We start from the raw sequence: 18,026 nt of genomic DNA on the forward strand, positions 1-18,026 counted from the left end.
GCGAACGCGGGCAAGACGCCGACTGCGTCTACAACAGTTCTGCGCGTTGCTGTTGCTGCTACATGTCCAAGTTTAAACAGCTGATAAAACTACTATCCTTGCTCCGCATAGCTCAATTTGCTTTCGCAATTGATGCTTCGCCTTTAGGGTGAAATGTCTAGTTGTCAGCATGACCGGTGTTTGCAGCGACATTAAACGTATGCCGCTGCATGGAAGTGAGTAATATTTGTCTCAGGTGTTCACGGAAGCATTTATTTTCTCGCGTCTGATGCAATCTATTTACCATGCTCAAAAAGTGTTGCAGGGCTCCTTCTCGCGAGAGATTCTCGTCACTCAGATATACCTGCCTCAGTGGCTGATTCGCTGCGGCCTCGCTCTCTTGAGTTTGATTTTTTTTTCAGCAGTATGGGGGCAGAATGCATTTACCGTGCTGTGGGTGCTCGAGGTTGTAAAAGGGAAACAATGGCGTCTTCCATGCCGAGGGTTTGCGCAAAACTATTCTTTGTTGCCATTTTCTGCTTCTTTTGTCGCAGAGTCTGTGTCTCGGCTCATGAACGAGGTGAGCGCGCATGTCCAATGCCAGCTGCCCGTGCTGTCCAAGGAGGGACGCCACTTCGTCACCGATCGCTTCCCCATAGGAGGCCCGGAAAGTAAGCGCCGCAGCTTAGACCGAGTGCTTGTGTGGCTCCAGTCACTCATCCGCTGCCAGCATTCGCTAGCAGCGGATGCTAGGGCAGCCCACTTAGCAGTAAAGTTTGACTCCTCTGGTAAGAAGAAAACGGTGAAAATGGACGCCGACCATGACCAATACAAAATACGAGGAGACATTATGGCTCCCGGGTATTTTGATTGCTGGAGCGTCTATTCTCACTCTTGAAAATTTACATGTGTTGCTCAATTAGGTAGGCTCATATTCAATGCTTATAAATGACGTATTCAAGATGACGTATTCAAGAACTCTCAGTATTGACTTACGTACGCTCGGACATAGCCTCCTATATTTTTTAATGCCCGCGCAGTGGAACGGCGGAGACCGTCCGCCGCCCTCCCCCTTCCTCCTCGATTTACGCCTGCCTTCTCCGCAAGAGGCGCTCGCACCCCACACCCATTAACACTAAAGCCCCTATATAAAAAAGTAGCGACACTCTCCTCCTCCACCTTCCCTCCTCCTCGATTCTCCCCTCTTTCGCGCTCGCTCCTCGACCGTGGCGCCGCCTACACCGCTCGAGCGTAGCAGACGACCTTTCGCAGAGTGAATGCGCGCTTAGCTAGGCGGTGCGTTTGAGCGTTTGTGTTTGCTTTCTAGCTTCGAGTAACTTCGTGTACAGCATAGAATTTCTGTAAGTAGGGTTATATAAATTCAGTGACGGCAGGTTTTCGTTTATTCCTGTTTTGAAAACTTCTTTTAAGTGCCTAAACGATGACGACTCCGAATGTATCGCGTGCGCTACAATCAGGTACGTAACATTTGTCAAGCGCGTGTCGCAAGATCTTGTTGCGAATTGGTGTAAATAATAAGTTTGTGATCGAATGTCAACATCTTGGCCTCCAGCAAGCCCTCGGTAACCTAAATAATCCGCACCGTCCATACCATGTGAATTCGCGACGCGTATCAGCTATGACGCAAAAAGGCTGGCAGAGGGCACAAACAACCGCTGCTTTGAAGGTTCGATAGGGCATTACAAGATACAAAGCCGTCAACATGCGCGCTTGCCAATCTTCTAAGCACGCGCGAAGGCTCGCGTGCCCGCGCATGCAAGCCTGTAGGCGTACAAAACGATTAAGCGCGCCGAATGCACGTCCAAATACACCAAAGTACACGTACTCGCAACTTACCTCGCACAGTCGTGCGGAGGGTGTTGGTCTGAAGTTCTTCCTGCCAATTCAATGAATCCACGCCTTTCTTCTTAACCCGTCGCGCTTACCGGACGGTATCGAGAAGAGTCGCTTGCCTTTGCTAGAAGTATTTTGGCATCCAAAGGCGCAGCAAGCCATGGTTATGGAAAATGTCTTGAAGCGACGTCGCACTTGCCACAAAACTTAGTTTAACGCATTCTCAAACTTAAACAACAAGGAAGAGCAACGGTACCAACGTGCGCTCCTCGCCAGTCGGTAGACGCTTACCAAGCGAAAATGGCGACGGAGCATGATCGTAAACAAACGCAGCCAGCGTCCGGCGGCTCGGCGGTCCACGTGATGCCATTAGGCCAATACCAACGCGGCGTCGGCCTCGGACAGGGTGTGCGAGGAGGCGGCGGCATTCTTCAAAGCGTGACGCTACTTTTTTATATAGGGGCTTTAATTAACACCCTTAAAGCCCCTTGATGTTAGAAAGTAGCGACACTCTCCCCCACGCGCGCGCTTTCCTCCTCAATTCTCCTCGGATTTCTCCCCCTTACCGGGCCGGCGCGGCGCTGAACCCTCCAGTGGCTCGCTGCAGCCGCATTAGAATCAATGCGCGCGCTTGTTTATTCGGCCCTTTGAAGCGTTGTATGGGAATTTATCCCTTGTGAAACTGTCCTGACGAAAGTACGTTTCCGATAGAACGTCGTGCCATTTTTTTAGGACGCTTCGATAAATACAAGCGGAAGCGCTCCGAAAAAATTAGTACCAAGCAGTGGCTGAGCTGTTTAACTCTACGTCGCCACTTGGGTTGTCCGTAACGCGGAGGTGTATTGGGTGCATACAATATAAGCAGCGTAGAGTATAAACGAGAATTTGGTTCACTATCTTCGCTCTTAAAAGGCTCAGAGAAGGTAACCAAGAAGAAATGTGATAGTTTACTTAAAGTGAATTCGCCAAAATGAGTGGGCCAAAAGCCTTTGTACCAATGCCACTGTGCGAAATACGTGCTGTGTTTGCGAAACAGCCAACATAGAACTTTACACACACGCCTGTATTCCGTCACTATGAACCGACGAGAAATTACATTCCATCACCTCTGGGAGTAACCTAAGTCTCTCTCTCAAAAAAAAAAGGCTGATTGCTTACACGGAAACTGCTAAGACTGGCACTTGATAATTAACTTACAGACTTCAAGATGTCAAGTTTATCAGAATTGAGGGAGATTATCAGAAGCGAAGATTATCAGACCGCGGGCTTTCCGGTGGCACAGAGAATGATGCCTTCCGCCGGCGGCCACCAGACGGCGATAGCCGTACGGACCGTGCTATGCCGAGCGGCGTCTCTAGCCAACGCGCGCGTGTGCGACAGACGCCAATGGGCTGTCCCAGCCCATTTCGTTCAGCGGAGCGTTGGTTGAGGTGCAAAGCGTAATCGAAAGAATATGATTTCGTTGCACTTACAAACGATCGTATGCACAGTTACCATTATAACGCTACACGATACGGGGTGTTTCTGCGAAAAATACCAATAAATAAATACGTGGTTTTCGAAGAAGTGTAACTTTTTTTCCACAGTAAACTATTATATGCGAGACATGCCCACACATGCTAAATTCACACCAAGTTGTATCTAACTACCATAAATTAAATTAATTACCATAAATGACGGTAATTAAACAGGGCACATTTTCATGGGCGACACACCGTCGACTAATTTTGAAGAAGCGCTCAATGTAGCAATTATTAAAGTGTTTCTCACAAGCGACAGCCGCCAGAGTTAGCCTTCGATCTGCCCTCTTATATTGTTCTCCCACTCTGCTAAACGTTCTGGGTCAGCAGGCGCGCTCAATAATGAGACTTGCTCGTTGTTTGAGCGGTATCGAGTCGTACAATATGGGACAAAACAGGTGCTGTGTCTACGCCTCGTTTTCTGCGACGACATCTCGGTTCCGTCCGTGAACAGACACAAGTCCGAACCACGCGCACAGAAAAGAAACCCAGCAATGACATGCGGAGGCACCACATGCTACTTGCTCGGAAGCTACAACGCGCCGCAACCGACTGCGCTTACGAACGCGCATCCGAAGTGCACCCGAAGCGCAAGTGACGCGTGATGCGCCGCTCGGTTAGCACGGTCCCAAACAGTGTCGCCGTCTGGGGGCCTCCGGCGGAAGGCATCACCGGCGGTGCCAGCGTCTCCCATTGGAAACGCCCGGCGGTCGGCACACTAGTAAGTATATTCTAGGCACTATACCACCGCCGAAACGAAGAGCAGTTGAGAGCCAACTGGAGTCTCCTTCGCTTCCTCTCAATGACTTGCCGTCCGTGGACGTCGCCTCTCAAGAGAGATCATTGATGGATTGCTCCGCAACCGAACTGCCGCTACCTCTGGAAAACGGCGCAAGCGAGCGCTGCATCACTACGACCGTGCAGGTGGACAGAGCTGTGCAGGTGTCGTCATTATTCTCGGTTTCGGCAATGGACAAACGAAAGTGGAGACGTAAGGAGCGAGACTCGAACGCGCGAATTGAGCCACTCAAGAACACCGTGGACAAGTACAAACAGGAACTGCAAAAGCTCAAGGAAGAATGATACGTGTCTGCATTCCTGCAAGTTGTGGAGAAAGCGAAAGAGAAAGACCTGGCTGCTTCAATATTAGTGGTACAAGTTCAGAATTTCGCGAAGAAGAAACCAACGTGGTCTGAGGTGACAGTGCGCCATGCTGTGGTTTTGCGTAACCTCTCGACTCGTGCATACGGATACGTAAGGAGCACATGTATTCTTCGGCTTCCCTGTCGAAGTACCCTCGAGCGCTTTATGGGCTCATCACGTGGAGAAGTTGGCATGACCGAACTCGGGAAGCAAAGGCTGTCTGCAGAACTCGCTTCTCATCCCTCGTTGCATGCGAGGGCATGCTCTTTAATTGTAGACGAAATGCGCGTCAAAGAACGGCTACTGTATTACAAGCAAAGAGATGCCTTCATCGGCGAAGTGGACTATGGTGTGAACTTCCCCAAAGAAACAACAAATGAGCCTGTGCTGGCGAACTCACTCTTGTATTTCGTCCTTAACGGCCTTTCAGTTTCGTTCAAAATACCCGTGGCGTACTTTTTCGCGAAAAACTGCACTGGCCGTGAGCTGCACATGCTCATGAGACACGCTCTGAAGGAAGTTGAAGAAATAGGATTCTTCGTCGTGCGCATTGTCACAGACAACCAAAATATGCAACTTCTGTGCAACGGAAGCCTCAAGCATTGCATTTACCACCCTGGAAAACCGAATCGAAAGCTCTTTCTTGCATTCGATCAGTGCCACCTGATCAAAAACGTGCGATCACATTTTTTGTTCCGTGACATCGGAAAAGGCGGCGAAATATTAGCGAACCACTTGAAGAGCCTCTACAGAATGCAGCAAGGCTCCCTTGTAAAGACAGTACGATTTTTGACGAGAAAGCACGAATTCCCTACGAATATGGAAAAAAAATGTCACAGTTTCGCCCTAAGGGCGAAGCAATGAATGCGATAGCAACACAGCAATGCCATACGATGTAAGGTGAGCGGCTCTGGTAGCAATATAAATTGTAGTAAACATGAGCTGATTAAGTAAGCAGGTGTGCTGCGGCGTAAGTAGACCGAGATGAAGAGAGACTCGATGACCACGAAAAGGCGCGTGTGAAACGGTGGTGTTGATGAGAAGCGCTTCCCGTGGGCAGCGCGTGCGAAGGGACACACCGGTAGCGCTGCACTGCCGATCCGGGCAGCATTACATGTGTAGCGTGCGTTGGAAAATGTGGACCGACTATTACTAACTGAATACACAAGCGTGGTGTGAGCGCGCACAAACAAACATGAATAGATCACACGGAATGACTGCAGACGACTGTCAAAACGCTGGCAGCAAGCCCATACGCTGCAGCGGGCGAAGGTACGTGCGGTCTATCGCTTCAACAGAAACTGAGCGGCGAATGCACAGTGCATTAAGGTCAGAGCCGTGTGGAGATACGAGACGGTGCGGCCGAGCGAGCGACGAGCGCGGTTGTTGGCACAGTAAAAGTGCGCCCCCCCCCCCCCCCCCCCCGCTGCCTCCGGCGCTGGCTTCCCGCTTCCTTGCTTGCGCGTGGGAGAGATAAGAGACTGTGCGGACGAGCGACGAGCGCGGTTGTTGGCAGAGAAGTGCCCCCCCCCCCCCCCTGCTCCCTCCGGCGCTGGCTTTCCGCTTCCTTGCTTGCGCGTGGGAGATTGAGGCGTTCGCTCTCCGTGATAGCGCGCGTCTCCGCACGCTTCCGCTGGGGCATACGGCGCGCGGCGAAGATTTTATCTATACGGAACCTCACGGCGACGGCGACGAAGACGGCGACTCCGACGGCAGAAATCTGGTTGAAGTGTCCATATAATTGCTATCGCAATAAAATGAACGTGCAGAGAGCAGTGCAAGTTTTTTCTCCTCCCGTGACAGTTGCAATGAAGCTCTTGCAAGAGCAGGCGGGCCACACGTGCGACGCAAGCTTCGCGGGTGTTGGACCGACGGTGCAATTTATGGATACCGTGCACCGCTGGTTCGTGCTCATGGACGTGAGTAATTGTACCCAGCACATACATCAGAAGAATGCAGACTGCAAGCAGTTTGAATCTGCAGGCGATGAACGGCTAATCTGGTTGGAGACAAGCTTCCTCGACTACCTGGCCGATCTCAAAAGTCAGTGCCTGGCAAAGAACTTCCTAAGCAAAGAGACTTATGAGGGTGTTGTGATCACAACTCGTTCGAACGTTGAGTGCATTGGATATCTTCTTGAAGAGATGTCTTTTGACTTCGTTTTGACGAGGAAAATGTCATCGGACCCAATCGAGTCGTTCTTTGGCTGGCTGAGGAAATCAGCAGGATCAAATGATCAAACGGACGTCCGCGCCGTGCTCACAGGCATTGAGAAAACCTTCAAGACCGGTATCGCATCGGGGTAGAGTACAAGCAACATAATGGCAGCAGAAGAGAGTGATTGCTTGTCAACGCTGCCGCAACAGAAAAACACAAGGGAGCAAACCTGCGAGTAATTCCCTGCAGCCAACGTCAAGAGGGAAAAAGAAAACCGAAGTCCCCAATATACAGCTCTTCGCAAACCAAGGACAACCCATACCGCTGGTTACAAGTATAAAGATCCTCGGTATGCGGATTCAGAACAACGGCTACAATATTGAAACCATCAGACAGTTAGAAAGCAATACATATCAGACAACGCGTCTTATTTCGCGCATAGCAAACAAACACTACGGTATGAAAGAAAATAGCTTGATCAGACTAATTCAAACCTTTGTTCTCAGCCGGATCGTCTACGTAGCGCCATTCTTAGACCTTAAAACTGAAGAAAAGAAAGGAATCAACGTCATGATCAGGAAAACCTACAAGCAAGCTCTGGGGATCCCGGTATCCACTTCGAATGAACGTTTTGAAGCGCTGGGGCTCCATAACACCATAGAAGAATTAATAGAAGCTCACAGAACTGCCCAGATGGAGAGGCTCTCCAAAAGTCAAACTGGAAGACATATTCTGGAATCACTGAACATCAACTATTAACCCAGAACTGACATCAAAACAGATATACCTGCGGACATTAGGAGACACCTATATATCCCCCCGTTACCCAAACACATGCATCCTTCGCACAACGAAGAACGAAGAAAAGAAAGAGCCAAAGCATTAGGAAGCAGGTTTGGTAATTCTAAAGATGTGCTCTTGTAGACGCAGCCGACTACGAACATCAAGATGCCATGGCAGTGGCAGTAGTCAGTAATCGAGGACATGCAATTGCGTCAGCCACAATCCTAACAACAGCGCCAGAGGTAGGCGAAGAGGTTGCCATTGCACTAGCAATGACATCTTCTCCCAAATATAAAATTATAATAAGTGATTCCAAGACCGCCAAATTAAATTACGCTAAAGGACGCATCTCGCCAAAGGCGCAAAAAATCCTCCAGGCTGGTTTCCACGGAGACCGAGCTAGGGGAATACAAATAATCTGGGCACCAGCCCACTCTGGCCTGCCAGGCAACGTGAATGCGCATGACGCGGCTCGAGGTTTCGCAGACCGAGACGACGTCACCAACACCAATACGGACGCATTCGCGTTCCGCCGGTCGGGCAGAGATAGGCTGGTTTCCTTTAGGGAAATCATTGATCATTACAGACTAGCCAGGGCTAGATATCCGGCAGCACATTGTTCATTAAACAAGTGACAATCAGTGGCTTGGTGGCTAATACAAACCAACACTTTTCCCAACCCCATTGCCTTCAGTCACTATCACCCAGATGTATACACAGACATATGTAAGCATTGTAACAACCGAGCAGATCTTCAACACATAATCTGGGCATGCCCAAAGAAACAATATAACAATAACTGTTCAAAACCACAACAACCCAGTTTAATAATAAGAAACGAGCAGCAATGGGAGGCCGTGTTGCTCAGCTCGGACCCGGATGTTCAAGCGAGAGTAGTCCAAATGGCTGAAGACGCCGCCGTGGCTCAGGGGCTGCCGGCCGCCGTCTAAAGGGGGGACGGGGGAGGCTTCTAGTCATTACCCCCTCCTCTAACACATTTTGGACAAAATGAAGTTATTGCTCTCTCTCCCTGCAGATCCACGTAGAGAGCTCATAGAGCGACTAAACCGAGATAAGCCTCTACTTCCCACTCCAGATGTGGCCGCATTGGCTATGGTTGGTGGCTACCTCGCAAGAGCCATACGAGAAAACTTCGAATGTGAGGAGTGCTTCGCGCTCTTACCAAAGCCAAACGCCTCGACACCATCAGACTCGCTCATTAAACACCAAGACCACGGTGTACTTCTTTACCCGTCCGCACAACTTCTAGATGTTTTCTACGCACTACAGAAGTTCGTCGAAGTTCTTCTAGCAAAAAGAAGGCGTATGCATCACCCTTTAAGGAGGCTGTGAACAATGCTACCGAAATCCTCCGCGAGCACAAAGCTTTGTTTGATGTGTTCGAAGCCAGGGCACCAAGAGAATTTGCTCAAATTGTTGCTTACGAAGTTCTTTCGCCCAATATTCACCAATTTCGCTCTGAAAGCGACAGACAAACAAGATGTCGCCAAAGTGTTCGCAATAAAGCCACTGTCACGAAAGACCCTGAAACTCTGAGCTTGATCTCACAGCTGGGGGCCTAAATGAAAGGTCCAGTTTTCACAATATGTCTTGTGTTGCTTGCTTTCAATGTACTGTGGGGATGGAAAGAAACACGAACAGTGCGGCACCTACATTCTCTGATATTTCGCATTTCTTTTCGAGTGGTTGTAGCCTGCATGATAACTTGAAGCCACTAGAATAAAACTATTCTAGCATCTTTTTATTCCCACCAGGGTCACAGCAGGATGAAAACATCGCGCCGCACTGTTTGCCTTTCATCCCATCACTCCCCTGTACATCATGAACAAACACCAGTGCAACGTGCGCATTTATTTCACAGCTCCATCTCTAATACGAGCGCAAGTTTCTCTCCACAAGCACGCGCGCAACAGCGTAGTCGCGTCGTCTGCTCTGGGACTGGGTATGGGGTGGCAGCGCGGCGTGCTGGCGAGCGCATGAACTAGAAGGAATGGGCGGAGCGCCTTGCTCCGCTCGCCACTCGGCGGGCATGAAAAAATATCGGAGGCTATGGCTCGGTGTATTGCAAATGAACAAGTGGTGCAGTGGTAGTAAAAGAACCAAAGCTCTATGGATGAGTTGCTTAAAATAGCGGATGTGGGCAGCTCTGAGCTTATTCATGACAGGAAGCAGTTCTTACTATGCATGAATTGCGATTTCACTGGTAATACGATATACTATTCAGTCAGATGAAAACAATTTTCTTAATTTGAAAACTGCTACAAGTGCATGCAATGTCTAAAAAAAGCCGTCAATACAGAATGCGCCCGGCATTTAGAGAACCACTAGCTGTTAGAAGGAGGGCGGAAATTAACACAAACGAAGGAGACATGACGACGACTCCGTGTCTCGTTCTGGGAATAATCCGAGCTCGTCGACCATTTTCTGTCGATGGCAGCTCAGTGAGGGCTCAGCGGTAAGTCATCCGTGACTGTGTCCTGAAAACGTACAGCTTCGTGTGGAAATCATAGACCTGCGTGAGTGTGTCTCCAGGAAAGTGAATTTTCCGACGCCATGGTGGTGTGGAACCAGCGAAGATTTTTTTCTTCCCGATGAACTCCAGTGGTTCGGAGAATAGTACGCTATACCCAGACGAGCTGCGTAGCACCTGCGTAGGCGGAAAAAGCGATTAGAGAGCCACTAGAGTGACCAGCCACGTCGGGCACTGAAAAACAGTGCACTGATAAGGTAGTATAAAAACGCATATATATATATATATATATATATATATATATATATATATATATATATATATACGCTGTTACTACATTTGCAGGTTATTTCTTCTTCTTTCGTGTTTCTCGTCTTTCGCCCTTTACTTTGTCTGGCACGACCAGGTCTTGGTGTCTTTCCTTTAACTCTCTTTCCTTTAACTCTCCCTCTTTTTTTTTGCATGCTCAACTTAACATGACAGGCGTGTCCGTCAATTGTGCATGTGTAAGACGCTTAACAGCTGAACAGCGACCTTGCCCTTTGCTTCGTCTGGCACGACCAGGTCTTGGTGTCTTTCCTTTAACTTATCTTCTTCTTTTTTTTTCATGTTCAACTTAACATGACAGGTGTGTCCGTCAATTGTGCATGTGAAACACGCTTAACAGCGACCTTGCCCTCTGCTTTGTCTGGCACGACCAGGTCTTGGGGTCTTTCCTTTAACTCTCCAACCTTTTTTTTTTCATGTTCAACTTTGTTATATATCTCGCTATCTCTCCTTTCTCACCCTTTTTTTGGCGCCTTCTTTCTCTACCTGAAGATATAAAAAGACTGTTGCAAGATTTTCCTGTATCCCTTGAAAAAGGTCGGTCCACCGACCGAAACAGTTGGGAAAATAATAAACCTAAGATAACCTCGAAGTTGTGCTTCTGATTTACCTAAATACGCTTGGCCCATTGAAAAATCCAGTTACTTCTACAGCAATGGCTGCCAACTACTCCACTTCCAAGCGGTTATCTCTTCGCTTTCCTCGCATTCCGATAAGTTGTGCCATAATCGGAGACTCGACCATCAAGTACGTCCACGAGAACTTCAACCCCGTCGAACCCGGAACTCCAGGTTTCGTGTGCTACAGCGGCGCAAGGTTCCGCGATGTTCCAGGTCTCCTTCAGCATGTGGCACCAACAGTGCCGAAACTGGTGCTCCATGTGGGAACCATAGACATTGCGGATAATGGAGCGACGCAAGCCCTGGAGGAGCTGACACAACTCGTGAGGAATATTCGCCAACAACGACCACAAGCAGAGATCTGCCTGAGCCTGCCACTGCCTCGAGCCCTCAACCGCCGCCGCCACGGAGTGAACAAGCGGTTCGTCCACTGGTTCAACAGAGAAGCGTCCCGATATGTGAACCAGGTGCGCCGCCTCTGCCACCGAAGAGAGCTGGGACGCGGGGTCTTCTATCTAGACCACGTCTTCCAAGAGATGCCGCCTTGGAGGGTCCTGGCCGCAGACGGTCTCCATCCCAGCTTTGAAGGCGTGGCGATGCTGGCGCTTCACTACAGACGCCTGCTGACCACCAAGACAAGCCGCTGGCATCCACGCCAGCAGACTCTACCGCCAGCCGGCATGGCGACCACCGCGAGTTCCGGCACTCCACAACGTGCCACAAATGCCGACTCGTCGCGCTGGCCACCACCCCAGGCCCAGAAGTCCACCACCCCTCCAGGACCGCCTCAGATGGCCTACAACCTGCGCAGCTTTGCGGACGTCACTCGGCGACCGACGCAGCCACGGCAGAACTGACAATTTCAGGGTTCAGGTACGGTCCGCTCCCCTAAACCACGGTCACGCGCATTTCAGCAAATCAGGAAAACGATTGAGAAACGCGTAAAGTACAATCTTCACAGCACGACGCTTAAGTCATATGCAGCTTCTTATTTGGTACCAAAAGGCTTGTGTCTAAAGCTAAATCCGGCAATGACAACACTAGATCGGCATGAGCGGGCACAGTGGGACAAAACACTCCATGAAGCGTCGCTTAATCTCATGAAAATAATTATTGACCACAGTGAACGCAAATCTCACGAACTTGAACAAGCTGAACACACACTGAAATGCAAATCAGATCTCAGCGAAATAGAGGGAAACGACCTAGTTGAGTATGAAAATAGGGAAATAGGGGAGACAAAAGAGCGTAAGCGTCGGAAGTTAGAGCGGGATGGCATACCTCAGACGATTTCCATCAGCGCGAACGTCCCTGCGACCACCACAAGTATTAACAATGGCGTAGAAACAACGGTAGTTAACCTTTCATCTGCCCGGCTAACGGCCTCCGAAATTAGTCTTCTTGCTAAAGGCCTTACATTCTGTCCGGCAAGCGGTAAATTTAATGAGTTTCAGTTTTATCAGGATTTGGATAATTTTGCCAGAAATCTTCGCTTGCGGGAATATTTTCATGATAAACCCAGCCGAACAGCATTCCCCGGAGCATCAGGAACAAATTGGTCGCCACCAGATCAGAGGGACAGATATTTGGAAATGTATATATCCGCCGTCCAAAAAGATATCATGAGAGCATGCTCAAAAGTGAAACCCTTTCGACAAAACTTGTCGTACGAAGAGCGCAAATCGTTGGACTCGCTGAGCCGTCGATCAGATGTTGTAATTAAACCTGCGGATAAGGGTGGCGCAATAGTAATATTGGATAAGGTCGACTACCTGAAAGAAGGATATCGACAATTGGAAAATAAGGACTTCTATACGGAACTCACAGAGGACCCCACTAAATTGTTCGAATCAGAAATATGCCGCGAATTAAATTCACTGCACAAGGAGGGGAAAATATCTAGAGATATGCTTAAAGCAATGCTGCCGATTCAGCCAGCCCCTGGTCGTTTTTATTTGCTACCCAAAATCCACAAAACTAACCACCCCGGTCGCCCTATTGTCTCAAGCAACGGCACGGTAACAGAAAGAATTTCAAGTGCCTTAGACTTCATAATTAAGGACATAGTCCCGACCATTCCATCTTACATTCAGGACACCAACCAATTTCTTCGCACAATAACTGGACTAGAGATCCCCAAAGAAAGCTTCCTGGTGACAATGGATGTAGTATCCCTATACACAAACATACCACAAGCAGAGGGCATTGGTGCGACAGTCAACGCTTACATGAACGCAAACACGCCTGTAAGTCTAGACGAGGACACGCTGGCAACGCTACTGCGGTTAGTACTAGGATACAATAACTTTGAATTTGACGAGAAACACTTCCTCCAGATAAGCGGAACGGCAATGGGCACGAAGATGGCTCCTAATTATGCGAATATTTTTATGGCATCACTTGAAGAACCTTTTCTTGCGGCCAGACCTTTGAAGCCGCTCATCTACAAAAGGTTCTTAGACGACATATTCTTTATTTGGCACCACGACGAAGAAAGTCTCCTTAAATTTGTAGCAGATTTTAATTCAGTTCATCCGTCAATCGCTTTCACTTACAGCTATTCTAAATCAGCAGTAAACTTTCTTGATGTCACGGTACAAATTAAAGATAATCGCATATTCACAACCTTATATAAAAAGCCAACAGACCGCCACCAATATCTTCATTTCAAAAGTAGCCATCCACAACATTGCAAGAAAGCCATCCCGTATTCACAGGCCCACCGATACCGCCGCATCTGCTCTGACGAGAAAGACTTCCAATGTCATGCAAAGGAACTCAGAACGGCCCTGGTGGCGAAGCACTACCCGGAATGTATTGTTGATGATGCTATAAGCTGAGCACAAGCCTTAGACAGAAACGAAATTTTGACGGGCTCAAAGCCCCGTCATCCGAAAAACCAAACCAACCTTATCCTCACCTACTCATCTACATTACCGCACGTGAACAACATCCTAGCCAAACACTTTAATATCATTCAGCAGAGCACACGTCTGTCTTCAATTTTCACAGAGCCACCCCGAGTTGTCTATCGCCGGGGAAAAAATCTAAGAGATATCCTCGTCAGAGCTAGGACAACCACGGTTCAAAACATAGAATCAGGCTGCAGACCTTGTGGTAAACCCCGCTGCAAGGTCTGTAAGCACATGACTTCAACCTGTCTTGCTAAGGCTACTTCCTCTGATTTCGCATTCAAAATTAAGGAACCTCTAAATTGTGACAGCAGCAATGTGATCTACATGCTCCATTGTGAAGTGTGCGACCAACAGTATATAGGCCAGACTGGAACCGCGTTCAGACTCCGTCTAAATAACCACAGAGCTCACACCCGCGCACTACCACATCTCCCATTCTCAAAACATATCAGTCTGCCTGAGCATTCATTTGATAAAATACGTGTCACTCTTCTCCAGTCAGGCTTCCGCTCTTCTCGTGAACGGGAACAAAGAGAGTCATATTTTATCCACAAATTTAGAACAATCACGCACGGCATAAATGAACACATGGGAAACCTCTCGTTTCTTTGTCCATAAGTTGAATTAGCTAAAATCAGAACTTAATCCCCGCATAGGCAAGCCGAACACGTGTGTGATGTCGAAAGAATGCGCACTACATCAGTGGGGGAGCGGACCGAACCACCCACATTATTGTGCCTTGCTTTTTAATTTCATGCTTATTTTGCCACGCTGTTACTATTATATTTGCAGGTTATTTCTTCTTGTTTCGTGTTTCTCGTGTTTTGCCCTTGCTTTTCAATTTCAATTTCATGCTGATTTCGTCACGCTGTTACTGTCATATTTGCAGGCTGCTTCTTCTTCTTTCGTGTTTCTCGTGTTTTGCCCTTGCTTTTCAATTTCATGCTGATTTCGCCACGCTGTTACTACATTTGCAGGTTATTTCTTCTTCTTTCGTGTTTCTCGTCTTTCGCCCTTTACTTTGTCTGGCACGACCAGGTCTTGGTGTCTTTCCTTTAACTCTCTTTCCTTTAACTCTCCCTCTTTTTTTTTGCATGCTCAACTTAACATGACAGGCGTGTCCGTCAATTGTGCATGTGTAAGACGCTTAACAGCTGAACAGCGACCTTGCCCTTTGCTTCGTCTGGCACGACCAGGTCTTGGTGTCTTTCCTTTAACTCCCCCTCTTCTTCTTTTTTTTTTCATGTTCAACTTAACATGACAGGCGTGTCCGTCAATTGTGCATGTGAAACACGCTTAACAGCGACCTTGCCCTCTGCTTTGTCTGGCACGACCAGGTCTTGGGGTCTTTCCTTTAACTCTCCAACCTTTTTTTTTTTTCATGTTCAACTTTGTTATATATCTCGCTATCTCTCCTTTCTCACCCTTTTTTTGGCGCCTTCTTTCTCTACCTGAAGATATAAAAAGACTGTTGCAAGATTTTCCTGTATCCCTTGAAAAAGGTCGGTCCACCGACCGAAACTGTTGGGAAAATAATAAACCTAAGATAACCGCGAAGTTGTGCTTCTGATTTTCCTAAATGCGCTTGGCCCATTGAAAAATCCAGTTACTGCTATATATATATATATATATATATATATATATATATATATATATATATATATATATTGTTACGATGGGGTGCGTTTATTTAAAGATAAATCGATGAAAAAGGGCAAAGGGTTGCCGCGCCGACACCGAGCCGCTCCAAAGACAAGCGCACTTCGTTCTCCTCTTCTGTCCTTCCGTAGCTTTTGCGTAACATTCCTCCCTTCACAGACGAAGCCCGCTGGGCGAGTAACTGTTACGTCTACTCTGAGTCACGTGGATGACAGCGTTTCAGGCGAGCGACGTGAGCAAGCTGCGTCTTCTTAGACCGGTAGCCATTGGACACGAGGCGAGCAATCAAGTAGGTTACATCACTGAGGCGATCGGTGATGACGAAAGGCCCGGTGTAACGAGCCAGAAACTTCTGGCACAGGCCGCGCTTACGAAGTGGTGTCCAAAGCCATACAATGTCCCCTTTGTCGTATGACACATTCTTATGTCGTGCATCGTAGCGGATCTTGGAGTGGTCCTGGGATGCCAACGTACGGAGCTGAGCTATGCGGCGTGCTTCCTCAGCGCGGCAGAGAGTCTGGGCAAGAGAAGAGTCCGCATGCGGAGTAAAAGGTAGAATGGTGTCAAGGAAGTTGCGGGGTGGTCTAACATAAAGAAGATAGAAAGGGCTGTAGCCTGTAGTTTCATGCTTTGCGGTGTTGTAGGCGTATGTGATAAAAGGCAAGATGTCATCCCAATTTTTGTGCCTGGAATCCACGTACATCGAAAGCATGTTGGTCAAAGTTCTGTTAGTGCGCTCGACGAGACCATTTGTCTGCGGATGATACGGGGTCGCGTGGCGAAAGTGGCAAGCACAGAGACGCAACAGCTCTTCGACTACGTCGGCCACGAACTGGCGACCGCGATCGCTCACAATAACACGAGGGGGTCCATGACGCAGTATAACGGAGGACAGGAGGAAGCTCGAAACATCAAGAGCCGTGGCCGTTGGCATCGCTGCGGTTTCCGCATAACGCGTCAGGTGGTCGACGCAGACTATAATCCAGCGGTTGTCATTGGATGAGCGCGGGAATGGGCCGAGAAGATCAACTCCAACCATTTCGAAAGGAGATGATGGTGGCGCCACCGGGTGAAGGAGTCCGACCGGCGCAGTATTCGGGCGCTTGAATTGCTGGCACTTGTTACAACTGGCCACATACTTTTCTGTATCGCGTCGCATACCAATCCAATAGAATCGACCCTGAATGCGGTGGTATGTTCTGGTGAAACCCAGGTGTCCAGCGGTGGAGTCGTCGTGCATAGCACGGAGTACGTGGTTTCTCAAATTCTTAGGGACCACTAAGAGGAGGCGGGCACCCTCAGCCGCGTAGTTCTTCTTGTAGAGCAGGTCATCTTGGATGACAAAGCCATTGTTACCTGTTGGCTGAGCAGCTGAGGCAAAGAGGCCATCCAGGCTGCGGTCGTTACGCTGCTCTTCCCGGAAGGTGGCCAGATCGGGAAAAAGAACGTCGTCGATGGCGGCCAGAAACTCATCGAAATTGTCGGCGTCACATTCACTTGTCGGTAGAGGGAGCCTCGAAAGACAGTCGGCGTCCGCATGATGCCGGCCACTCTTGAAACGGACTGCAAAGTCAAATTCCTGCAAACGTAGCGCCCATCGAGCAAGGCGGCCAGACGGGTCGCGGAGACCAACCAACCAACATAGTGAATGGTGATCAGTAACGATCGTAAAGCGGCGCCCGTAGAGATATGGCCGGAACTTCTGGACTGCAAAGACGACAGCGAGGCACTCTAGCTCAGTGACGGTGTAATTCTGTTCGGCCTTGCTCAACGAACGGCTGGCGTAGGCAATGGCATGCTCGGCGTCACCAAAACGCTGGACGAGGACGGCGCCGAGGCCGATTCCACTCGCGTCGGTGTGCAATTCTGTTGAGGCAGAGGGGTCAAAATGGCGAAGGATTGGTCCGGAAGAGAGCAGGAACTTCAGCTGACGAAACGAGGAATCGCAATCTGCTGTCCAGGTGAAAGGGTTATCCTTGCGCAGCAATGAAGTCAGAGGGTAGGCAGTATCGGCAAAGTTGGGCACAAAACGTCGGAAGTACGAGCAAAGACCCAAGAAGCTCCTCAGCTCGCGTTGTGACTGCGGTTGTTTAAAGCCGGTAACTGCAGCGACCTTCTGTGGGTCTGGTCGCACCCCCTGCTTGTCCACTAGATGTCCAAGTACTAGCGCCTCTCGTTGGCCAAAGTGACATTTCTTTGAGTTGAGGGTAAGGGCAGCTTGTTCAAGGCACGTCAGAACAACGTCCAGTCGATGGTTGTGCTCTGCAAAGGTGCGGCCAAAAATGACGACGTCGTCAAGATAACATAAACAAATCTCCCATTTCAGGCCGCGCAGTACCGTGTCCATAAACCGTTCAAATGTTGCAGGCGCGTTGCACAAACCAAACGGCATGACGTTGAACTCAAACAAGCCGTCTGGGGTCACAAAAGCGGTTTTCTCTTTGTCACTTGAATGCATGGGTATCTGCCAGTAGCCCGATCTGAGGTCTACAGATGAAAAGTAGGATGCGGAATGAAGACAGTCGATAACGTCATCGATCCGGGGAAGTGGATACACATCCTTTTTCGTCACAGAATT

At 48.9% G+C, this 18,026-nt stretch overlaps 1 protein-coding gene across 1 annotated transcript in view; it reads left to right on the forward strand.

Annotated features, from left to right (window-relative positions):
* The window catches only part of LOC119461884 (hydroxylysine kinase), a 435,160-nt gene that overhangs the window by 206,863 nt on the left and 210,271 nt on the right, over positions 1-18,026 (forward strand). The window contains exon 4 of the mRNA XM_037723252.2: positions 534-650. Coding sequence (XP_037579180.1) covers positions 534-650 — 117 coding nt within the window. The remainder of the gene's footprint in view (positions 1-533; positions 651-18,026) is intronic.

The sequence above is a fragment of the Dermacentor silvarum genome, chromosome 8 (assembly GCF_013339745.2).
Source record: "Dermacentor silvarum isolate Dsil-2018 chromosome 8, BIME_Dsil_1.4, whole genome shotgun sequence".
Classification (NCBI taxonomy): domain Eukaryota; kingdom Metazoa; phylum Arthropoda; class Arachnida; order Ixodida; family Ixodidae; genus Dermacentor; species Dermacentor silvarum.